This window comes from Lithobates pipiens, unplaced genomic scaffold (genome assembly GCF_037356315.1).
Source record: "Lithobates pipiens isolate NorthernLeopardFrog02 unplaced genomic scaffold, aLitPip1_a1.2 Scaffold_16, whole genome shotgun sequence".
Lineage (NCBI taxonomy): Eukaryota > Metazoa > Chordata > Amphibia > Anura > Ranidae > Lithobates > Lithobates pipiens.
The window spans coordinates 436,772,353-436,798,467 of record NW_027507748.1 but is presented as its reverse complement, the minus strand read 5'-3'; the positions used below and the strand labels follow the sequence as shown (position 1 = coordinate 436,798,467).

Here is a 26,115-nt window from a genome sequence, read left to right as displayed (position 1 = left end):
CGACGGACAGAATTTTGAAAAATCCGAAATACTTAGTACGCCAGACTGCACGCTGAAAAAGTCAGCTGAAGCCCACACACGAGCGGACTGTCCGCTGAAATGTGTTTAGACGGACTAAGTACGCCATACAGTCCGCCCGTGTGTACGCGGCATAATTCATCCCAAAGGTGTTCTATCGGGTTGAAGTCAGGACTCTTTGTAGGCCAGTCAAGTTTCTCCACCCCAAACTCGCTCATCCATGTCCTTATGAACCTTACTTTGTGCACTGGTGCGCAGTTATGTTGGAACAGGAAGGGGAAATCCCCAAACTGTTCCCACAAAATTGGGAGCATGAAATTGTCCAAAATGTCTTGGTATGTTGACGCCTTAAGAACTCCCTTCACTGGAACTAAGGGGCCAAGCCCAACCCCTGAAAAGCAACCCCACACCATAATCCCCCCTCCACCAAATGATTTGGAACGGTGGCCCAATACTTTTGGCAATATAGTGTGAATGAGTGCGTTTAAGGTGGAGAAACTTGATGGGCCTGACCTCAACCCCATAGAACACCTTTGGGATGAGTTAGAGGAGAGACTGCAAGTCTCACAAATGCACTTTTGGAAGAATGGTCAAACATTCCCATAGACACACTCCTAAACCTTGTGGCCAGCCTTCCCAAAAAAGTTTAGGCTGCTTAAACTGCAAAGGGTGGGCCAACTCAGTATTGAACCCTACGGACTAAGATTGGGATGCCATTAAAGTTCATCTGTGTAATGGCAGGGGTCCCAATACATTTGACAATATCGTATACATACTGATAGAATAGTTCTACCATAGTTGATCATGGAAAATACGATATTTACACTGTCTTACATCACAGTTTTATGTTTTAAATATGCAAATGTTTTCACATGGATTTATGGAGCACATCCATGCTTTTTGGTTTGTTTTAACATGTTAATACATTTAACACATATGCACATTACTGAATTAAAAGGAATGTGTTTGGAAGTACTTTTAAAACATATTAAAATAATACTCAGCTTATGTAAACAGATTTAAATGCATCTTAAATGTTTTTTTTTTAAATGCATGTTTTTTAAAAATGCAAAAATATCAGTGGGGAGTCAACATACAAAGTAATTTGCAAGACACTAACCAGGAGCCTCACTATCCACAGGTGCCCCGAATGATTACAGTATTATTTTTACTATGATTATGAACTGTGATTGTCAGCTTCATCTAGTTTATTTAATGCAGTATTTTCTTTAAAGCGGAGTTCCACCCAAAAGTGGAACTTCCGCTTAAGGAATCCTGACCCCCTGACATGCCACAATTTGGGGGGGGGGGGGGGGGGCGGTACCTAGTTTTCACCTGTACACAGCTCCCACTTCTGCTCCGGGACACCTAGGAAACTCCTCCTCTCCCCCTCTCTCCCAGCAATCTTCTGGGACATGTCACAGGTCCCAGAAGATTGCCCGGCCACACAGGACACACAGCGCAGTGCGCACACAGCTGTGAAGCCAGAAGCTGTCACAGCCGGGTGCCCACAGTAGTGATGTCAGCGCCGTGGAGAGGAGAGGGAGAGAAGCAAGGGTTCAAATGACCGCATCACTGGACCGTGAGACAGGTAAGTGTGTTTTTATTAAAAGTCAGCAGCTAAACTTTTTGTAGCTGCTGACTTTTAATAAATACAAAAACGGGTGGAACTCCGCTTTGAGTATATGAATCAAAAGAAAATACCACATTATGGCCACTAGATGGAGCTGATGATCATGTTAAATAATCATATTACGAACCATACAGCGATCATTTGTTACAGCATTTTTTTATACATACACTCATATGTATTGCTGCTGAGCTTAAATTGATGGTTCTGCTTTTGTTGTTTTAACCTAAATTCTGTTTTATTGGTCGCTTCTGCTTGCTCTTGGGAAGCGTCTTTGGCAATAGTGTGAGAATTCCGATTTATTGCTGGCGGTGCATACTGGGGGAGGATATAAATATTTGGGGTGGAAGCTCTCTTGCCTCCCAAACACTGCCTTGTGAGGAGGATCCAGCTTTGTTTTCTTTTTCCTCCTGGGCCCTGCCAGGAGAGGAAGGCTGTTTGTTGGAGGCATGTGTCTTCCAGGCCTGCTTTTGTGGGAAAAGTAGCTGGGGCCTGAAATGTTTCCCTGTTGTCTTTCATGGAGGGAACATCCAAGGAAAGTAGAGCAGGAAGGTAGCTGTTTGGCCTGGAGCACCAGGTCTGAAGACTTCACTGCTGAAGAGCATCCTGGAGACATGGGTGGAAGCTACTGCTTGTGCACATTGCAAGTAGTTATGGTGACCCATCTAAGGAGTATGTATACTGCCTTGAAGCCCCTATACAGTCTTAAGTTTACAGAGTGCTGGTTCCACCTTTAAGCCTTATATTCTCCCCAATGGGACACAGATAGCAAAAAAAAAAAACAACTGACAGGGGTTATAAACTCTTCTTTACTTACTCCTTTACAGTAAAATTTCTGTTAGTGGTGCTTTAAGTATATGTACCAATGCCTACCCTCTCATCTATCCAACAACTGATAGGTAGGTAGCAAGTCTTCAAAAAGCCAACAAAAATCTGGCCCACTGACAGTGGCCTACACAGTGTATTTAACACCCAGTTTATCAACCCCTCCTCTGTATGACAAAATGATATTCAATACAAATAATTAAATTAAAAGAAATGAAAAATAAAGGTGAAAGGCAAACAAATAGTGTAGTGGTTAAAAAATGTGCAATGCACAGGACACCCAAATGTATAAGTCAGAAGTGCTGTATGTCTGGGGTATAGAGAAGTCAATGTATTTTCCCCTGTAACGGTGGCCAGGGGAAAAGTGCCCATTGTTGATCAATATAGTGCTACCTTTCTGGTTAGCGCCGTGATCCCTTTCATTGTTGGCCAGTGGAGAAGGGTTCCCCCAAAATTGGTGATCAGTGGGAAATTAGCGAAATAGTGTCAGTGGTTACCCTGTTTACCCTAAAATAAGACCTAGCGTGATTGTCGACAATGGCTGCAATATAAGCCCTACCCCCCAAATAAGCCCTGGTTAAAGTCCTTCTATGTCTTATTCTCAGGGTAGGGCTTATTTTCGGGGAAAGAGGGTGGGGTTTATTTGGGGGTTAGGGCTTATATTGCAGCCATCACCGACACTCACGCTAGGTCTTATTTTAGGGGAAACAGGGTACCTAACAACACTGCTGGCTTTAATTCTGTCATGTGACATTGACCCCAGAACTTGAATATTATCAGAATAAACTGCTCTAGACTGCCTAAATGCTAATGAATTGGAATTCTCTTCTAAAAATATACCTTCTTATTGCTTTAACCTAAGGAAAACTGCTCCTACTGTCCCATCTTTGATAAACAGGAGATGCATGTTCTGTGGTGTGTCTACCCTTATTAGGCTTACAAAGAGGCTACCCAAAATCCTCAACAAAATATTAATAAATGAAGAAATTTAAAGAGTAAGTAAACCCTGTTTTTTTCCCTTTATTATTCCCTGAAAAGTAAAGGAATAATGTGCTAGTATGCATCGCATACTAGCACATTATGTGACACTTACCTGCAAACGAAGCACGTGGGCTGTTTAGTCTAAAATGTCTGGGACTATTTGTTTGTCCCAGTTTGGGCCTGATAGAAACCATACATTGTTAATTATCCTTAGGCATTTTCGTCACAGAAATGTCTTTCTTTGTCCATTCCCTATTCCATTCGAAACTTAGAAAAAAAGGATTGTACTGGATAGTGCGGCTGAGGCTATGCTAAAGTCCAATATGCTTTTAAAATGTTACAAAGTGTGGGGAAAAGTTTCTAACCTCTGTTGAATTTTTATTGCAGTCTGTGACTTCAAATAGGTGGTGAGAGGAAATGGTAAACCTCTTCAAATACAAAAGCATTTTATTTTACTATATGTGGAAAAGGGTAGAAATCTAGCCATGATTTACTGCTATGTACAGTCTTTCTGACGCAGTTACACCCAATCATGTCTTGCCCTGGTGTCACTGGTACAAAAAATTATTATAAATATCCCTACTGGAGGCACAGAAACAGAATAAAAGGCTGACAGAATTTCTAACCCATTTTCCTCCCTATTTACAAGGGTGCCTCCTTATTCACGAGAAAATGTTTTGGTTGGAGATGAGCTTTAAATAATCAACGTTTTCAGGCAAGACAATTTTCATGCGTTTGTTATGTCAAGCTCTGCCCAAAATCACTAATGCCTATCCAAAGTTTTCATTGATATTTCTGTTATGGTAGATCAAATCAATCCCCAGCTTCTTATACTGTATCTCCCAGGATTTCCAGGACTGAATATATACACCATCCACCTGCCATTACACTAGGGTCACATAGGATCTAAGTGTGTGGTGCACTGTACTTTGAAAAGTATTGCTATACAGTATTCACTATATAATTGTTGTACTCACAATAAAATCAAACATTATGATGAAGACCCAATAACTTTATTATATTTACACAACATATTAAACAGCATAAAATCACAGTATTATAATACAAATATTTACATTCATGTTAATACCATTTTACCATAAAAACCTCCATGAATTTTCATAATTTCATTACAGCCAATGTAAAAATAAAAATTATTTTTTATTTCACCATTAAGGTGAACCTGTAACAGACCTTGGCATTTCAAACAAAGCATAACTGGCTACCCTAACTGTAAACTGCAGGGCAAAACAATTACCACCCAGCCCCATGGGCAGCAGCATTTCATACTCTATCAGAAACTGTGGTTGGATGGGGCTGGACACCGCACCTAGCCGTACTAACGCTCAAGGACAAATGCTCAGAGCACAGATTACAAACGCCCATTGTGCATGGAGCCATATAAGCTGGGCTTATTTAATTCAACTGCATATACTGTATATAATCTACTATATATATTCTATATATATTATCCTCACTTTCCAACATGAAACAATCATTTGCTCATCATGAATATGATTATTCATCAGAAGGCCTTGAGGATTGAGTTAACAATGTCCAGAACACAGTTCCTAGAAAGCAACAAGGAGAATACATTGTTAGACCATATAGTAACTTAGGAAAAAAGTTTAACCATTGATAAATAAATATATATATATATATATATATATATATATATATATATATATATAAAATACATTTTATTATTAAAAGTCATCAACACTTAAGCTAAATAGCAAGTAGCAGAACAGATTTTTTTTTTTTACTAATAGAAGGTAATTTGGAAGTATAGTAACCGCACTGTAGTACCTTTAACAATTAATCTGGTATATATTTTTGTGATGTGCCAAAAAATATATTATATACATTTTTTGTGCATGCATTTGGTATAAAATAAATACTTTATTCACATTTTAATTTTTTCACAACTAACATAGGCAAATGACAGTAAACTAGTTTGTAAGCCTGGTCTTTTGTTTAGAACAGTAATTGGCCTCTAGGAGAATCTGAATTCAGTGGGAAAGGAAGTTATAAAATTAGCCTTTTTATCTGGATGAACTTCAACAATGCCAGACTGTCCAAACAAAGGCAAAACAACCATTTCATTAACGTCATCCTTATAATATCATTTTACAGCAGAATGTGATACAATGCAATTTTCACATAAATCAGTCATTGCTCAAGATTTCCTGAAATTATGAAAATGACACACTCAAGCCTGGTGCACACTACAAGTTTTAGTTAGTACAGCTGAATGGCAGGGAGCACTGATCGGAGTGTTCTGGTGGGGGGGCTGAACTCGCACAATTTCATTCCTACTGTCAGTGTGAACCAACTGCTGCAGTAGCTTTATTTGAATGCTGGCAGGCTAAATCACATATTTGATTCTTACATCGCAAAAGCAAAAAAATCCCATTAATTTTTTTCAGTCCATCTCACTTCAGTTACAAAGCATGTGATGAGGTCACACTTGCCTTATATCCTTGCCAATAATTGTAGAATGCAACTTCATAAGAGTAATGTAATCATTATTGGCTTATGCACTGGGAAGGAGAAATAAACTACGGTGGGGAAATCTCACTACAAGAGTTTCTGGGAGAGATAAGAAGCCAAGTGTTTCAAACCCCAAATACCTGTCCACAAATGAAGTATCTATGTTGGGTAGAGCTATTCTTAAACAAATAAAAGGAATAAACACTTCAGTGTTGCCAGCAGTTTTAAAATGGCATACATTTCTGTGGTGGAATTATTTTAGGATGAACCTCAAGTTCAAAGTAACTTCACATGGTGATATCATCCATTACCCGATGACTGGAAGCTGATTTGGTTTCTATGCAAAGCTGCAACAGATTTTGCACTCCCAGTTTTAGTAAATCAATCCCATAGTATAAGTATAATAAAATGTCAGTAGACGATGGCAGTGCCCCCACAGAAAGTAACATGCAATGCAGCTTTGCAGAAGATACAAAACAATCTAGCATTATAACAAACTCAGTGACATACCAAAGCTGTAAAGATGGGTGAAATCCTTCTGAGGCTCCAGCAAAAAGATGAGCCATTAGGTGTCAGCATAGCTCCAGCACCAACATCATTAACCAGAAACAGACCTAGTGTCTTTCAAGAGAAGTAACCATGTTCCCCAAACATCTATTTAACTGCCACTAATCTACAATTTAACAGGGCCCTTTTCTACTGACCACCAATTCAAGGGGACACTATGTAAGTGACCATCTACAGTATGTAAGGGAGGAGTTTTCCACTAACCACTTATGTAAGTGGGGTCCTTCTTCAGTGACCACCAATGAAAGGGGGAACATATTCACTACCATTATAAGGAGCACACTTCACTGACCACTAATGTAATGCCGTGTACACACGACCGGACTTTTGCACAGCAAAGGCCAGACGGAACGAATCCGCCAGACAATTCGATCATGTGTGGGCTTCATCTGACCTGAGCTGTCTAAAAATCAGACAGACTTTAGATTTAAAACATGTTTCAAATCTTTCCAATGGACTCGAGTCTGGTCAAAAAGACAGTTTGTCTGTATGCTAGTCCGACGGATGAAAACCGACGCTAGGGTAGCTATTGGCTACTGGCTATGAACGTCCTTATTCTAGTCCGGTTGTACGTCATCACGTTCAAATCCGTCAGACTTTGGTGTGCTTGTGTGTGGCCAAGTCCGTTAGTTCAGAAAGTCTGTCGGAACCCCGCCGAAAGTCCATCAGCAAGACCGTCAGACCTAGTTCATCGAAAAGTCTGATCGTGTGCACGCGGCATTAAAGTGCAATTTTCCACTGACCACTAATGTAAGAGGTCAGTTTTCCACTGACCGCTAAAGTAAGGAGGGCACACTCTCACTGACCACAATATAAGGAGCCTGTTTTCCTGACTGCAGATGCAAGGGACAATACATAGTCTGCCAGCAGGCAAAGACTTTCCAGCAGGATCTACAAAGGATTCTGAACTGATGCCTTTACTAGACATAGTATGGGACACTTTAGTTAAGCAGATCTTATTTTTCATCAACTTCATTGACTTAGCCCTTGTACACACGGTCGGAGATTCCGACAACCAAATCCGTCAGATTTTGTCCGTCGGATTTTGTCCGAAACTGTTGCATACACACGGTCGGACAAAGTTGTCGGAAAATCCGATCTTTCAGAACGTGATGACGTAATTTCGTTACGATGGGACTACGTTCAGGCTAGTAGCCAATAGCTTTGATGTAGAAATTTGATCTGACCATGCGTGGCACTTTGTCCGATCGGAATTCTCTACATATGATCGGAGTATGTCCGATCGGAGTATTTTGTCTGAAAATATTTCCGGCAAGTTGGAAAATTTGGTCCGACGGATATTCCGACGGAAACAGTCCGATGCAGACCACACACAGTCGGAATATCCGACAAAACGCTCCGATCGGACACACTCCATCGGAATCTCTGATCGTGTGTACAAGGGCTTAGACTTCAGCCTTTGAAAAAAGGTACCCCTTTGAAAGCACAATTAGCTCATTGTATTTGAAATACAATGACATAATGGCTCCTGGTCATAGACAAGCAGAGACACTGTTCTCTCACAGAGTGGCTGAAATAGTTAATAAATACCTGTTTTTAGTGCTTTTTAATCATTTGGGAGGGTCTCCTGAGGTTATCTTTAGTAAACGCTCCTGAAAACAAACGCGGCTTGTAAACGCTGTTATGTTCCAGCGTTCAGGAGAGGTTGATAAACATCTTGTGTACATGAAGCTGTAAGTGTATATACAGGCTTGATACACACAGAGACTGTCTGCATATTACATACCCAAGAATAACCCTTTATGTCAATGAATCATGGAGCAGAAAAGTGAGCGAATCCTATAAAAGGTTCCATAGTACAGAGTAATAAAGCAAGAACGTTCAGATCCTATAGGGATGAAAGTTTAAAGATTTGGAGACATGCAGTTTTAGCGGCACTTGATGTCTGAATTGTGTGGGCATGCATGATACTACTATTTACTACAAAGGGTATACAACAGTTATATCGTATATAAATAAGCATCTCCCCGTTTTGCCTAGTAAAAGCATTACTGATCTCTGCTCCCTGTGATCGGAAGCAGAGATCAGTCACATGTCACATGTAGCCACGCCCCCCCAGTTAGAATCACTCCCCAGCACATAGCTAACCCTTACACTGCCCCCTAGTGATTAACCCCTTCACTGCCAGTGTTATTTACACAAGAATCAGTGCATTTGTATAGCACTGATTGCCGTATAAATGACAATGGTCCCAAAAACGTGTCAAAAGTGTTCGATGTGTCCGCCATAATGTTGCAGCCATGATAAAAATCACTGATCACCGCCATTACTAGTATAAAACAATTATTAATAAAAATGCCATAAAACTATCCCCTATTTTGTAAACGCTATAACTTTTGCAAAAACCAATCAATAAATGCTTATTGTGATTTTTTTTTTACCCAAAATATGTAGTAGAATACGTATCGGCCTAAACTGAGGAAAAAAATAGTTTTTTTATATATTTTTGGGGGATATTTATAATAGCAAAATGTAAAAAATAATGCGTTTTTTTCAAAATTGTCACGCTTTTTTGTTTATAGAGCAAAAAATAAAAAACGCAGGGGTGATCAAATACCACCAAAAGAAAGCTCTATTTGTGGGAAAAAAGAACGTCAATTTTGTTTGGGAGCCACGTCGCACGACCATGTAACTGTCAGTTAAAGCGACGCAGTGCCGAATCGCAAAAAGTGGTCTGGTCTTTGGCCAGCCAAATGGTCTGGGGCTTAAGTGGTTAAGTCTGCTGTAGTACACTGAATTGCTAGCCTTCTAAGAATGTGTAAAATAACCTTCTTTCATTATTAGGAAAACCATAATGAAGACATACTATCATGGAGCTCAATTCCTTTGTATGTAATACCGTTTCCCCGAAAATAAGACCTAGCGTGATTGTCGGTGATGGCTGCAATATAAGCCCTACCCCCAAATAAGCCTTGTAAGTCTTTTTTTTAGGGAAACAGGGTAAGGCTTATTTGGGGGGTAGGACCTATATTTCAACAATCACCGACACTCATGCTAAGTCTTATTTTGGGGGAAAGAGGGTAGGGCTTGCAGATAATAAGTCCCACAAAGAACATACTATTTTTTATGTGGCAGGAGCTATTGTGGGCCTCAGGAATGTAAGTTTGATTTTTTTATCCCTACATTACTTTTACTATAGACTGACAATCTAAGAGCGGTTTAATAGCTGTCTTCTCAGCTATTGGACCAATTGTCTGCTCATAGTAGTGCTAGCAATGCTCAGTTGCAATGATGTTTCTTCCATTTCACCAAAGTAAAATTTGGAAGCTGCATTTGTAGCAACATCTATTCACATTTTCCTAGCAGACCATCAAAATCAATAAAGCATTACAAATTAAAAGGCATTTAAAAGTGTATCTTCAAACAAAATAACATGCTATTTAGTCTTGCGCAAACAAAAAAGATATCATCTTAAATTCCCTTTGAGTGATTAATTTGTCACATAAATTAGGAAGAAAATACATTTACCATTTATGACTTGGTCAGAGAATAATCTTTCTTATTTACCGATTTCCTGTGTTTGTATACGAATATTATCGCTACAACCAGGAAAACCACAAAGACGGGGGCAGCTGCCAAATACCAGGCAAAAGAGGAGGCTGTAGAAATGTAGAAAAATAACAAGCTTACTAATATGTGCTGCAATCAAACACTGATATAAACAAGGCAGATCTCCAAAAGAATTTTGTTTCAAACGAATGTGGAGGCTGTACTGTGATAGTTTATCAGAGGCATAAAACAAAGAGTGACGAAAACACAAATGTAAACAAAGCATTCATTCTGACTAACCAACTAGTCTCGTTAATGCAAAGAGAGTAAACAGAAATCATGATTAAAGCCTCTAGTAGTTTTATGCTTACAGTAACCAAAAAAATTTATAAAAGTTTATATCTTTATATATATTATATATTTATAAGCGGCGTATCATGCCCAGAGGCAGCTGACGAAACACATGCTGGCTCTTGAGCCCTGTGGACCATCATAGCGGAACATAGAAAGAACCATTATTGTGCAACATGCATAAAAACCTCAATATTTATTTTAAAAAATGACTTAAGATACACTAACATTTTCATGTGCACAATGTCTAGTGCACTTAGGTGTAATAGCAGAATCAGAGAGAGATATTAGCCCTTTAAAGGAGTATAAATCATCGCTATCAGCTCTCAGCATTGCTTGATGTCCGATCATGCAATGACGTAATTGGCTCCGCCCTCATGCGTTTCGTCACGTGACTTTCAAGGGTCTATGCATGTTGCACGATGATGGTTCCTTCTGTGTTCTTTTAAAAACCTCATATCCCAATTGAGAGGAGTAGAGTTGTCATCTTTAGGCCCCTTTCACATTCGTGCGACTTGTCCTGCGGCTAGTGTACCTCAATATTTATTTAAAAAAAACGAATTAAGAGTCTCTCTATATGAGAACTGGCTGTCATTACTGAAGTTGGTCCCAATTTAAAGGGCAAATGCGCTTATAACCTATTAGTATATAGGTCTATGGAGGGAGGTGAGCTGCTAGGAACTTTGGTGGAGGAGTCACTTGGTGTTAGTATATGGTCTATGGAGGGAGGTGAGCTGCTAGGAACTTTGGTGGAGGAGTCACATGGTGTTAGTATATGGTCTATGGAGGGAGGTGAGCTGCTAGGAACTTTGGTGGAGGAGTCACATGGTGTTAGTATATGGTCTATGGAGGGAGGTGAGCTGCTAGGAACTTTGGTGGAGGAGTCACATGGCGTTAGTATATGGTCTATGGAGGGAGGTGAGCTGCTAGGAACTTTGGTGGAGGAGTCACATGGCGTTAGTATATGGTCTATGGAGGGAGGTGAGCTGCTAGGAACTTTGGTGGAGGAGTCACATGGTGTTAGTATATGGTCTATGGAGGGAGGTGAGCTGCTAGGAACTTTGGTGGAGGAGTCACATGGTGTTAGTATATGGTCTATGGAGGGAGGTGAGCTGCTAGGAACTTTGGTGAAGGAGTCACTTGGTGTTAGTATATGGTCTATGGAGGGAGGTGAGCTGCTAGGAACTTTGGTGGAGGAGTCACATGGTGTCTTTTTGCACGTTATCGTTTAAGAATTATTTGCATTAATAAGAAGATTGCATGTTTTTGGATTGCTATCCACATTTATTCATGGAATCAAGAGAAGAGTGAAGATATGCATGTTGAAGTTTTTGTTTGGAGTGTTTCCATAAACTGTTCTGACACATTTATGTTATATATAAGTGCATGTAAGGGGAGTCACACCATCCCAGTTTACATTTTTTTTTCTTTCGATCGTATTTATAAATATCACTGTATATTTGGGTATATTGTATTAGTATACCCTGTAGTGGGAGTATTAATACCAAAAGGGACACCAGTGTGTAGAGGTTGTTCTTTCGTAAAATATTTAACTGCATCATTTTTTATATTCAAGTGTGTTTTGCTAGCGCTACAATTTTGCTTTGAATATATCTGGCTTTGGTGTGGGGACACATATCATTGAAAACAGCTACCTATAGGAAATGTATTGATTGGATTGAGGTGACTGCGTGGATATCACATATATGTAATTTAGTTGTTGCGTGTACTGTAGTACAGCCCAGAAAAAATAGTGCACATTTTTTTTTTATCCTACCTAAAACACACTGATGCTAAGTGACACTGATATTAATTTTAAAAATGCTTTTTTTTTATCCTGCCCAAAATATACTGACCTTTAATCCTTACTTGACCCAAACATTAACCCTGGCACTGACCTAGATCAAACCTTGATCTAGATATTTTTTCATTTCATTACACACAGTTGATTTATTTTCTCTCTGCAAGGAGACAGAGAGTATCCCCTCCATTCACAGAGAGAGAAACACATTGGAGGGCTTCACAAATCACCAATCAGAGGCAATCACAGCGATCAGGTGGCCCAGAACAGGGAGTTCCAGGCTCTGATTATTAGTATGGGACCCGGGGCTCCAGTCTCAAAGACAGATACGCATATATGCTGCCCCATGGAAAAAAGCCCAGTCAAGTGGGAAAACTGTGAAGCCCTGTCAAGTGGGAAAAAGTATGTATTCCTGTGCATTAAAAAAGAGATTTGAAATCAGCCCTTGAAATATCCAAAATACATGCAAAATGAACATATGCCAATCAAAAAATTGGCAGTCATGTTGCAGTATATTAAATTCTTAAACACCAGATTGTATTCCATTGGCCAAATGTGGCCTACTGTTTACTTTGTAGATTACAGTTGTCATTTGTGTTATGTAATAATAGCAAACATTTGCCCAATGTGGTTTATTGTGCAACAGTGCATTCATACATTTTACAGTAAGTTAACTTTCTATACTAATCCCTTACTGCAGTCAAGTCATGTTTCTATTGAAAGAAAGGAACCATACTTCCAGATTAAAATCAGTTGGCCAAAAAACGAAAGCTAGACAGATTTATTGTTCATATTTTAGTCCTGGCATGACCTTGTTTTAATAAAGGCTGATGAAGCCTGGTGATGAAAATATACAATTAATTAAGAGTGGACATGGATAAATATAGCCCCAATATAAACTTATATTATTAAAGCAGTGTTAAACCCAAAAACGAAAATGTAATACATTGCAGCTTACTAATACTTAGATATAGTGGCTGCATTAATTTTTCTTTTTTAGGCTTTTTTTCCCTTCATTTTCACATTTCGATCCAGCCAGTAAGTCTGTTATTTTTCAACTTCCTTTAACAGACTAAGCTGTGTAGCAAAAAGGACAGGTAAAGTGTTGAGACAAACCAATTACCACTGTCGAGGGTGCTTACAATGGCCAGCTTTTAATCATTTAAGTAAAACATAAAACCTTAATTCCGAAATGAAACAAAAAAACTGTTAGAGTCCATTCACACAGGAGCAACTTTGGATCCGACTTGAAGTCGTCCCAAGTTGCCTCAAGTAGCGTAACATGATAAAATCAATGTAAGTGAATGAGAGCCGTCTTAATGTACACTACTGAAGTCGCTCCGACTTCAGAAAAGGTTCCTGTACTACTTCGAACCGACTTCTAGGCAACTTGTACCCATTGATTTCAATGGAATTTGCCTCCGGATCTCCTGTCTTAACTGAAGCAACTTTCCAGGAAGTAAAAATAGTTTTCTAGGCAAACCCCTCCCTCCCACAGAGCTGATTATTATGTTATTGGCCACTGGCAAAGTCCCCTGTCCTGGAGACAACTTCAAGTTGCCTTGTAAGTTGCCTCAAGTCGCACTGAGATTCATACTCAAGTCGTGTCCAAGTTGCCTCCCAAAGTCTCGCTGGAATTCGCGTTGCCCCTGTGTGAATGGACTCTTATTGTAACTGTGTTTGCTTGCGTTGTTGTTGAGGTGTTAATTTGTTTTTTTAAGTCCATCTAAATCTGATAGGACATCTAATGCCGCGAACACACAACCGGACTTTACGGCAGACTAGGTCCAATGGAATCAGGCTGTCGGACAATCCGATCGTGTGTGGGCTAATCCGATTGTTTTTCATTAAAAAAAAATCAGACGGACTTAGAAATAGAACATGTTTCAAATCTGTCCGACGGACTCAATTCCTATTGGGAAGTTGTTCACCTGTATGCTGGTCCTACGGACCAAATACGACACAAGGGAAGCTATTGGCTACTGGCTATTGAATTTCCTTTTTTAGTCCCATCTTGCATCATCACGTTAAAAATGAACGGACTTTCGAACAGACTCAGTCCGTTTGTGTGTGGCCAACTCCATTCGTTCGGAAAGTACTTTGGAACTCCGCCGAAAGTCCGTCCGGAAGACCATTGGACCTAGTCTGCCGGAAAGTCCGGTCGCGTGTACGCGGCATAACAGCAAATGTGTTACTGGTTGGTTTACTAGTCGAGAATAAAGGAGAAAAGGCCCTAATAAATGAATACAGACATTACATTTAAGGATTGGTAATCTGCGATGTATTACATTTTGGTTTTGGGTTAAATACTGCTTTAAGTGATACTAAAGTAAATTTTTTTTAACTAAAGTAAAACACAGATTCATTCTTACCTGCTTTGTGCAATTGTCTGCTCCTCCTCTTCTCTGAGTTCCCCCATAGCAAGCTGTGTGCTATGGGGGCACTCATATGGGTGTGTTTCCGAGCTGGGCCTTGTGTATTCATAGACACACACACAGTATGGCTTGGCCATGCCCCCTCCCCCCAGCTCCCCCCTCACAGGATTTGAGTGACAGCAGCAGGAGCCAATGGTTCCCACTCAGTTCCAGGACAAGGTCATCCAGCGCTCGGGACAAGGATGACAAACTGCACCCCCCCATCAGCACTCCTTCCCTTAGAGGTAAGGTCAGAGTGCCCCCATCCCTGCCATAAACCATTGCACCCAGGACAGCTGCCTCTCCTGCCCACCCCTTGTCCCGACCCTGCACCCGCTACTCTCAGTAAAGCCTGTGAATACAGAAGGAGAGGAAAGCAGGGCACCTAATTCTAGCGGGCAACAGGTTAAGTAGCAAGAAAATAAGAGTTAAATGATCTTCAGAGGGAAGTAATATTTTAATTTAACCTATTGCCCTTAACCCAGGACTAAATAATATATTTTTTTTCTGCAAATGTTTTTTGTTTTGAAGCATGAACATATTTTATTTTATTTTTTCAGTGCAGACTACTGCAATGTTTTACAATGTATTCATGCATGCCATACACGAACCATGTTTTTTATAGCATGGAGGGTCTTTACAAAAAGTCCCCCCCCATAATAATTTTACATGCTCAAGAAATAAAAAATAAAAAAACACAAATCATGCACTGTTCAAGCAGATTATTTTCTGCAATATTGTATACACCTATACAGAGTTTCTATGAACCACTAACATAATAAATATGATGACATTGCTCCCAATACCTGCTTGTCTTATTTGTGTTGGCAAGACTTCTTGGCCATAATCATTGCTGGCTATGCACTTAAAATCTGTGCTGAAATCCTCTTCTTCAATGTGCTCAAAGATGAGTGGGACCTCGAAATACTGACCAGTGGTATCCATAGTCTTTCTGCAATGCAAAGGAGATATTAATGTTTAGACAGAAGCATACAAAGGTTTTACAACAGGGCATTTAGCCCATGAACATAAACTCGCTAATTTACAACTTAAATTGAGCCACCAAACTAAATCATACCGTCAAAATGATGAATGGTGAAAATGTATTGTGCAATAAAGCCCTTTTGTATTAAAGATATTTTTTAGAAAAACAAATGTGTCCAATCTCTTTAAAGTTATACTACAAAATACTTACTGCAATGTACCTTCTACCACACGACCATCTGCAGAGTAGTCATCAACAAAAGAGTGATTTGCCAGCCACCACACCATAAGACCGCTTTCATCAGGACCAGTAAACACCTTGCATGGAATGACTAACTTGGAACCTTTGGGAGAATGAAATAATAAACCTTTAAAAAGGCTGTTCTAAACAATGTCTTCTTATACAGTAAGCAATGTAGCTGTCTCCAATTGATCGCTCAAAAAAAATTTCCATGATATTACCATGATAAAAAGTTTGTTTTTCTTCTTGAAAGTAGCTGTATGTCTGTGTGAATACATTTCTGACCTGCCCCAATCATCCTTACTGATGGGCCCCCCCCCCCAATCCCACTTACCCCCCCACCCACTGTAGTTTAGCGGAGCAGCAGAACCAACTTTATCCGTCTATACCATACCTCCCAACTGTCCCTGATTTCAAGGGACTGTCCCTAGTTTGGAGCAATGTCCCCCTGTCCCTCATTCCTCCTCATTTGTCCCTCATTTTGGTCTGATCTATAAAGTTGCACATAAAATGCGCTTTTTATCTTTAAAAAAGTGTTTCCCAGTGCAAAACCTTTCATCTGATTTCTAAATTGCTGCATTTGTACATTTTAAAAGCCAATATAAAGGAATAGTAGTGGTTAAAAAAGGACTCGTGGATTTAATTAACCTTTTTTTGGGGTTAATTCTCCTTTAAGGGGGTGTGGCAGGGGGTGTGTCCTATTCCTACATACATTTGCTAGTAGGTGTCCCTCATTCCTATCTCAAAATGTTGGGAGATACGCTATACCCTGAAATTGAAAAAAGTCCCTTCTTTGCTCCCACCTCCTGGGCCCCTCTGTTGAACTGGTGGGGCCCAGGGAAATGTAATTCAAGTCCTGGTAAGCAATTGGGAGCAGGATTGCGATCTGGTACATCTATGTATTCATTTAGGCAGAAATGAACAGAAAAAGCTGCCCAGGCCTCCCTATTTAGCTGCTCGGGCCTGGGCCCAGTACAACAGGGCTGGTTGTACTGTCTTATCAGCAGCCTTGTCACAATATACAGCAAGCCACTATTTAGACTTTATCCCAAAAGAGAGCACATACCAACTGCTGGTGAATCAAAAAATACACACTGGCTTGTCCTTGGCTGTTAGAGGATAAGTTCACCTTTTAAAAATATAATAAATGCACATCTTTTTGCATATTAAAAAAAGTGCATTCATTTTTGTTCACTAGGAGCCTGCAAAGCATTGCACCCACAATCAGCAGATCATATGAGCAGGCAGTTACATACTACCAGGAACCATCAATGAACTACCTAGAGCACTCAACAGCGCCCTGGTAGTTCATTGAGAACTACAAGCCATCAGCGGTAAAGGCTTTCAGTACTTGTAGTTCTCCTATTCACAGAACTCTGTGAATGCCTGTAGTGATTCCGCTGCCAGTAGTGACAGCGAGCTGGGGATCTTCTCTCCCCAATGTTGCTGTCACAATTTAAAAAATAAATAAACGTGGCTGTGTTTTTTTTTTTTTTATTCTTAAATTGTAACGGCAAGATTGGGGAGAAGATCCCAAGCTCGCTGTCACTACAGGCAGCAGATCGAGGAGACGCTGCAACAGTGGAAACATGTTACATGTTCCACCCTAAAAATGGGCAGAACATGTAAAATGTTCCAAAAGGCGAACTGATCCTTTAAGGATAACAGTTCTCAAGAATCTTAAATCATAAGACCTTTTTTTTTTTATTACAAACATTTTATTAAAGAGGTATTGTCATTGCACACGAACCACATGAAAAAACATTAATTACATATGAAATACAAGTATATATAAAACTTTAGAAAGGAAGAACCTTCATAAATAGGTTACATATGAAACATACATTAAAGTCTTCATGTATGTTATATCATAGTTTCATGTTGATTCAGGACATTCTTTGGTAATTGCATGTTTTAACAAAACAAAAACTGAATAATAATGAAATTACAAACATTTATTGTACAAAAGAAAAATGGATGTAAAATTGAAAAAAAAATAAAAGAAAACTCCAGAATCTTTTTGTAAGATCAATTGCAAATGTGTTTACAGAATAGTAGACAAAACTTAGTCACTCCCATTTTGAGGAATAGAGATCACGCAGATTCTGTAAAATAGGAGCTTATTCAGCTGTTGAGTCAAAATACTTAAGATTTTCACTTTTTCCCATTATGACCCACATACTCCCTTGCATGTCATTATGAAAGATACTTCCTGATCTCCCTGTCTGTATATCACATTATAATTAGAAATGAGTCATACCTATGGCAGCAGCTATAATCTTTCGACTTGGTTGAACAATGACAGGATGTCTTCTCTCGTGACCTGGATATAGCAAAAGACATTTAGAGGTGTCATAAAACATGATAAAAGGTACAGTATGTACATTCAAAGCAAATGGGAACAAGACTTGAATGTGACCTTCTCTCCACAACAAAAACATAGAATCCTACACTACGCCCTAAGATCCTCTATCTGAACACAAATTTAAGAAACCAAATTTAAGATACCCTCTAGGTGGTACAGAACTCCTATGATCATCATATAAACAATTTCCTGACTCCAAAGACCATTGCTGGAGACAGGGCCGCTGATAAGCCAGTAAGACTGGCCCTGTTGTACCGGGCCTGGCCACCAGGGGGGGCCCAGGCAATATAAACAGGGATGAAAGAATGCATAGTAACTAATTAAAAAAAAAAAAAGTGTAGCCCTCCCCTTCTTCAGCCCGCTCACCTTTAACTGTAAACAATGCTGGAGTGGGGCTGAATGGGGGAGAGCCAGGAGGGAGACACAAGGAGGTATGACTACAGCAATACAAGTTCTGCAGGAAACAGGATCGTCTGGAGCACAGTTACACGTAACTGGCTGGCTGCAGTGTCTTCCGTGGGATTAGCCAGTGTACAGGTTATCGTTCAGCCTCCCCTCCCTCTTGTCTTGCTGGTTACTTTTTTTTTTTATCTGCCTAACCTGACCTGCACATTGTCTGATCACACTGATAAGATTCCTGGAAGACTCTGTAGCAGCTTTTAACCATTTCAGCTTATAATCAACTATTTAGCCAGAGCTCTGTGTGCTGCACAGATTGTTTGATATTTTAATTCTTTTTTGGAGAAGGATTTACTTCTAAATCAGGCTAGAAGCTTCACAGACCCATTAACTGGTTACTGTCCTCAGTAATCCTGACCAGTTCACTGTTTGTAAGAAAATTAGTATTTTGGAAATTGTATGTGAAGCTGTCTTCTGTCACTTGGTTGTACTTTCAAAGGCAAATCACTGACTTGATCTTGCAGAGGTGGTTTAAATAGAGTGGATCAGCCCTGTGATACTATATACTATATATGTACACTGGGTTCAGCCATAAACGGAGTCTCTGACCATCTCCTGAATCAATCATGTCTGCGATCCCTAACCATCTCCTGTACTATGTCTGCAGTCTCTGATCATCTCCTGTACCATGTCTGCAGTCTCTGATCATCTCCTGTACCATGTCTGCAGTCTCTGATCATCTCCTGTACCATGTCTGCAGTCTCTGATCATCTCCTGTATTATGTATGCAGTCTCTGATCATCTCCTGTACTATGTCTGCAATCCCTAACTGTCTCCTGTACTATGTCTGCAGTCTCTGATCATCTCCTGTACTATGTTTGCAGTCTCTGATCATCTCCTGTACTATGTCTGCAGTCTCTGATCATCTCCTGTACCATGTCTGCAGTCTCTGATCATCTTCTGTACCATGTCTGCAGTCTCTGATCATCTCCTGTACTATGTCTGCAGTCTCTGATCATCTCCTGTACTATGTCTGCAGTCTCTGACCCTCTCCTGTACTATGTCTGCAGTCTCTGATCATCTCCTGTACCATGTCTGCAGTCTCTGATCATCTCCTGTACCATGTCTGCAGTCTCTGATCATCTCCTGTACCATGTCTGCAGTCTCTGATCATCTCCTGTACCATGTCTGCAGTCTCTGATCATCTCCTGTACTATGTCTGCAGTCTCCGATCATCTCCTGTACTATGTCTGCAGTCTCTGATCATCTCCTATAGTATGTATGCAGTCTCTGACCATCTCCTGTACTATGTCTGCAGTCTCTGACCCTCTCCTGTACTATGTCTGCAGTCTCTGATCATCTCCTGTACTATGTATCCAGTCTCTGACCATCTCCTCTACTATGTCTACAGTCTCTGATCATCTCCTGTACTATGTCTGCAGTCTCTGACCATCTCCTGTGGTATGTCTGCAGTCTCTGACCATCTCCTGTGGTATGTCTGCAGTCTCTGATCATCTCCTGTGGAATGTCTGCAGTCTCTGATCATCTCCTGTAGTATGTCTGCAGTCTCTGATCATCTCCTGTACCATGTCTAAAGTCTCTGACCATCTCCTGTGGAATGTCTGCAGTCTCTGACCATCTCCTGTACTATATCTGCAGTCTCTGACCATCTGGGGAGGGGTGGGGCTGGAGGAGGGACCAGGGGAGAAAACAGGGTGGAGCTGAAGGGGGCCCCGTCAGGTAGGCTGTACGGGGCCCCATGATTTCTATCAGCGGCCCTGGCTGGAGAGATAACATGGCCAAGGGTTCAGCCTTACACATATTTTGGCCTTGTCCACTATTGAGACCCTGCTGGACTGAGGTCAGGAAGATTTCCCAGAAATTCACATACTTTATCATATCAGACTGTCCGTTATTTTTCCTATTGCATCACTCTTCAATTCCCATTCCAACTTACAAGTGATCTGTACTCTGTCATCTCCTGAACATGACCAAATTCTGGATCCCTATAAAAAAATTTATGGATCCCAACCCCACCTCAATTGAAGCTATAAGGTGTATGGAGGATCTCGTCCTCTCTTCTAAAAACAAACAGGAACTTTGCAGGAAAACTTGGTTCTATTGGACTGATTTTACACACTCAGAAGAAGGTAAAGCCCCTCTAGCTGAAAACCTTAATATCTTTCTTTACTACTTCTCCTGCACCCTCACGGCAAAGGCCTCCCTACACCCCATTCTAGACACGTGCATTTCGTTTTGTTCCAAATTGAAATTCTGAAGAATTTTCAGTTTTTGGAAATTCGGATGTATCTGAATTCTCAAATTACAATAGTACCGAATTCAAACAAATCAGCGGACAGATCGCTTTTGACATTTTATTGGGACCATTGACATTTATACAGCGATCAGAGCTAAAAATAGTCACTGATTACCATAAAAAATTCACTGGCAGGGATGGAGTTAACACTAGGGGGCAAACAAGGGGTTAACAGTGTTCCCTATGTGTGTTTCTAATCTGTGGGGGATGGGAGGGACTGAGAGAGGAGACATATCGTTGTTCCTAGGTTACGTCCCATGCATTAAGGTAAAAAAACACCTGCCAGCCCCCCCAGCCCCCCTCCCCCGTTTTACTTACCTGAGCCCTAGAACTTGATGCATGGGGAAGCCCTGTCTCTCTACCCAGGGGTTCTCAGCTCTTGATTGGATAGATTGATAGCAGCGCAGCCTTTGGCTCCCGCTGCTTTCAATCAAATCCAATGACGTGGGTGCCAGGGGGCAGGGCCGAGTCCTCCATTCAGCCTCTATGGATGACGAATGCTGGACTCGGGAGCACTCCCACAAGGTAACCCCCCGGGAGCGCTTCTCCTAGGGGGTTATCTGATGTGGGGAGGAGCTGCGAGAGCCGCAGAGGGACCCCAGAAGAGCACGTTCGGGACCACTGTGCAAAACGAGCTGCACAGTGGAGGTAAGCATGATATGTTTATTATTTAAAAAAAAAAAAAAAAATTTACAATCCCTTTAAAGCATTAAAAGTCCTAGGATACTAGAAATTACCTATAATTTGCAGCTGTATAATCCTGGAGACTGAGAAGTGTCTGTTTTCATGAGTGAAGTCGAACTGACATTTATAATACCCGGCATCATCATGATGCACATTCTTTATTAAAGCATATGATGCACCATCGAAATACTGAAATCTGGAGTTTTCATCCACCAGAGGTTCTCCATTCTATTTAAAAATAAAAAATAGACATATTGAGAAATAAGAGGATCTATTTTTATTGCCTGAAATGTACACACAGAGTACACATAAAATTAACCCTTGAGATGACAATAGTAAAACACCATGTAACTGCTCAGGTCTTTTTTCCTTTAAGCTGAGGTAGTTCAGTGACCTGTGAACTTCTTTTACTTACCTGTTAATAATAAAGGAAGGGTACTCCAAACACTTCCACCTCATTCTCCTGTCAATGTGGAAATAATAAGTTTCCTAAAACTAGCAATCAATTCAAGACTTGCCTTGGAAGCTTTGTGCTGTAAAGTATGTAAAATGGATAGAAATAAAGATCCTTTTAAAAAAAAAAAAAAATATATATATATATATATATATATTATTATTTTTCATGTGACAACACTGAAGAAATTACACATTTACACTGTTATACAAGCTGTACACTCACTACATTGTAGCAAAGTGTAATTTCTTTAGTGTTGTCATATGAAAAGATATAATAAAATATTTACAAAAATGTGAGGAGTGTACTCACTTTTGTGAGATACTATATATATATATATATATATATATATATATATATATATATATATATATATATTAAGGATTATAGCGTTCAAGGACAAGCCAGTACAGTTTTGAAAGGGGTGGGATGAACAGATTGAGATCATTGACTGGAAATAAATGATAAATGTATTCCATATGTATCTGTCTGTTCCAGGAAATACATTGTTTGATATATGCAAGATTAGAGACCTGCCTGTTGCATGCCACTTTATCTTGGAGTCATCTATAAAATATTTCAACTTTAAATCTTGAGTTACAACATCCAGCAACACAAAAAATTCCATTATCTGTATATCTCAAATTTTATTTTCAGTCTACTCAGCGGTTCTCCTATCAGAGAATGCCCTTACTGTAAGTCATGAAACCAAATGACCAAGATAAGAAAACTTATTTTCAAAAATGTACTTTATAAGTTTAGTCTAATGCGATTTGAAAATAACAGCCACGTGAACCACGAAAATAATGTGCCCTGGGCTTGAGTAAAGCTTTATGAGTTGCACCTAAAGTGTAGAGATGACCATGGTGACCACAGAGCCAGTATATTGTTCTTTTGTATAATCAATATATTTGACCATTTCTTGCTGCAAGCCTGGCTTTTTGCTGCATGGAAAGATCTGTCACCATCTTATAAGCCAACAATAAGAGCCCTGTACTTTTCTAATAATAGGATCACTATTGGCCCAGATCCCTGAGAAACATCATTAGGGTTAAAAAAAAAAAAAAAATCTAAGAAATTGTATGGCTTAATTTCAGCAGCCTAGTTGGATAAAACATTTAAGCATCTTTTTCCCCCTACCATATGAAAAAGTTATTCCCATACTAAACTTTCTGTGTGAGAAATAGAGTGCCCCACAAGCTTTCATTTTAAATTGTGCTTCATCCACTAAAAATACATGAATGACTTTTAGAAGTCTGTTCATATTTATATTATTGCTGTGTTATAGGTGCCTTGAAAAAGCAATCATACCCCTTTAAATTTTCAACATTTTGTCACGTTACAATCAAAAAACGTAAGTGTATTTTTGTTGGGATCTTGTGTGATAGACTAACACAAAGTGGCACATAATTGTGAAGTGGAAGGAAAATGATAAATGGTTTTCAACATATTTTACAATTTTTTACAAAATCACAATCTGAAAAGTTTGGTGTGTTTTTGTATTCAAACCCCTGATTCCCTACCCTGATACCACTAACTAAAATCCAGTGGAACCAATTGCCTTCAGAAGTCACTTAATTAGTAAATAGAGTCCACCTGTTTGTATTTTAATCTCAGTATAAATACAGCTGTTCTGTGAAGCCCTCTGAGCTTTGTTAGAGAACCTTAGTGAACAAACAGCATCATGAAGGCCAAGGAACACACCAGACAGGTCATGGATAAAGTTGTGGAGAAGTTAAAAGCAGGGTTATTTTTTTTTTTTAAATATCCCAAGCTTTGAACGTCTCACAGAGCACTGTTCAAATCCATCATCGAAAAATGGAAAGAGCATGGCACAACTGCAAACCTACCAAGACATGGCTGTCCACCTAAACTGAGAGGCCGGGCAAGGAGAGCAATAATCAGAGAAGCAGCCAAGAGGCCCATGGAGACTCTGGAGGAGCTGCAGAGATCCACAGCTCAGGTTGGAGAATCTGTCCACAGGACAACTATTAGTCGTGCACTCCACAAATCTGGCCTTTATGGAAGAGTGTGAGGGGATAGCACACATATGGTAGAAGGTGCTCTGGTCAGATGAAACCAAAATTGAATTTTAGGGCCTAAAAGCAAAACACTATGTTTGGCGGAAAACTAACAGTGCACATCACCCATCACCACATCACATCAACACACCATCCCCATCGTGAAACATGGTGGTGGCAGCATGTTGTGGGGATGCTTTTCTTCAGTAGGGACAGGGAAGCTGGTCAGAGTTTATGGGAAGATGGATGGAGCCAAATACAGGGCAATCTTAGAAGAAAACACATTAGAGTCTGCAAAAGACTTAAGACTGGGGCAGGGGTTCACATTTCAGCTGGACAGTGACCCTAAACATACAGCCAGAGATGCAATGGAATGGTTTAGATCAAAGCATAGTCATGCGCTAGAATGGCCCAGTCAAAGTCCAGACTTAAATCCAATTGAGAATCTGCGCAAGACTTGAAAATTGCTGTTCACAGATGCTCTCCATCCAATCTGACAGAGTTTGAGTTATTTTACAAAGAAGAATGAGCAAAAATTTCACTCTCTAAATGTGCAGAGCTGATTGACTCAGGGGTGCTGAATACAAATGCATGCCACACTTTTCACATATTTATTTGTAAAAAAAATTTAAAACCATTTTTCATTTTCCTTCCACTTCGAAATTATGTGCCACTTTGTGTTGGTCTATCACATAAAATCCCAACAAAATGGTCACGGGCACCTAAGAGCTCCATTTGTACCCTATACAAGGAAAACCAATATAAGATCATGCTTCACTGGTATCAAACCCCGGAACTGCTCCACTCTATCTACCCATTGGCTGACTCTCCTTTCTGGCGCTGCCACAGAGCTGTGGGTACGTTGTATCATATTTACTGGACCTGCCCACAGATCACTCCTTACTGGGTAACAGTTCAGTCTCTGCTGCAAGCCATCTTTGAGGTGCAGATCCCACTGGATCCTAAAATTTTCTTATTAGGCCTCCCTCCTGTCTCATTCACAAAGTCCTCCAAAATACTCTTAGCCCAGGTGCTGATGGCCGGACGATGCTTAATAGCCCTAAAATGAAAAAAAAAGGGAACCTCCCTCACTGGTCGAATTGCACACCAGAATTAGAGATGTCAAACGGTTGGAACACATGACAGCTTCCTTAAATAACACCCTTAACAAGCATAATAGGACTTGGGAACTTTGGGACAGGATGGAGGCCCCCAAACTCAGCAGCTAAGGGGGCTATCCCCTATAGTAGGTGCGGGGGCTTGGGGTTAGGTGGGCGTCCTTCTTACTCTCTCTCTCTATCACTTAATCTCCTTTTTGTCTAGTCCCTGTCTTCAACAGCCCCTCTGTCCTTAATAACTTTTCCCACTTTTCACTCCCCTTTCTTCTGTCACATTGGGTCACGAAATTAATTAATGGTTAGAGCAGTGGTATCATCTGGGTCCTGACTACCGCCTTAAACATGCATATATGGTCAAGTAACGGTTTGGTTTTTGCTCTCTTACCACATTTGGTTTACATCTTCCTGGCTCCTTAAACTGGGACATTATGTCTCAACGGGTGAAATGTCGGACAGATGGAATGTTTGTTGTGTACCACATGCCTTGTTGTGTAAATTTGCTTGCTTTGATTGTCTTAATTTGCATAATATGGCTTGAGAAAGGGACTATCTAAAGAATAGGAGGTCTCATTTGCAATAATAGATTAGGCAAATCGGGCTTTAGTTTAAAAGAAAATGCATTCAAGCTGATCAAATTATATCGTATCAATACAGTTGTGTGAAAAAGTATTTGACCCCCTTCCTGATTTTTTCTTTTTTTTGCATATTTCTCACGCTTAAATGATTCAGATCATCAAACACATTTTAATATTACACAAAGATAACCCGAGTAAATCCAAGAGGCAGTTTTTTCATTATTATTTAATTTATTAAGGGAAAAAAGCTGCCCTATGTGAAAAATGTATTGCCCCCCTCCCATGCTGAATCATGAATGAACTGTGATTAACTACAACTTTTTGGAAAGCTGAGTTAAATTTCACTTGCCACACCCAGGCCTGATTA

General features: G+C 40.0%; 1 protein-coding gene across 2 annotated transcripts in view; it reads right to left on the bottom strand.

Moving 5' to 3' along the window:
* Positions 1–4,445: 4,445 nt before the first annotated feature.
* LOC143983218 (interleukin-1 receptor type 2-like) overlaps positions 4,446–26,115 on the bottom strand; it is a 36,378-nt gene continuing 14,708 nt past the window's right edge. Inside the window, exons 5-10 of one of the 2 annotated variants that reach the window (XM_077482659.1) lie at positions 21,634–21,808; positions 18,076–18,138; positions 15,786–15,918; positions 15,397–15,542; positions 10,004–10,134; positions 4,446–5,025 (exon numbers count right to left, since the gene is read on the bottom strand). In XM_077482659.1, the coding sequence (XP_077338785.1) occupies positions 10,007–10,134; positions 15,397–15,542; positions 15,786–15,918; positions 18,076–18,138; positions 21,634–21,808 (645 nt within the window). In that variant the 3' untranslated portion in view covers positions 4,446–5,025; positions 10,004–10,006. The remainder of the gene's footprint in view (positions 5,026–10,003; positions 10,135–15,396; positions 15,543–15,785; positions 15,919–18,075; positions 18,139–21,633; positions 21,809–26,115) is intronic. The other variant, XM_077482660.1, reaches the window with a different exon arrangement.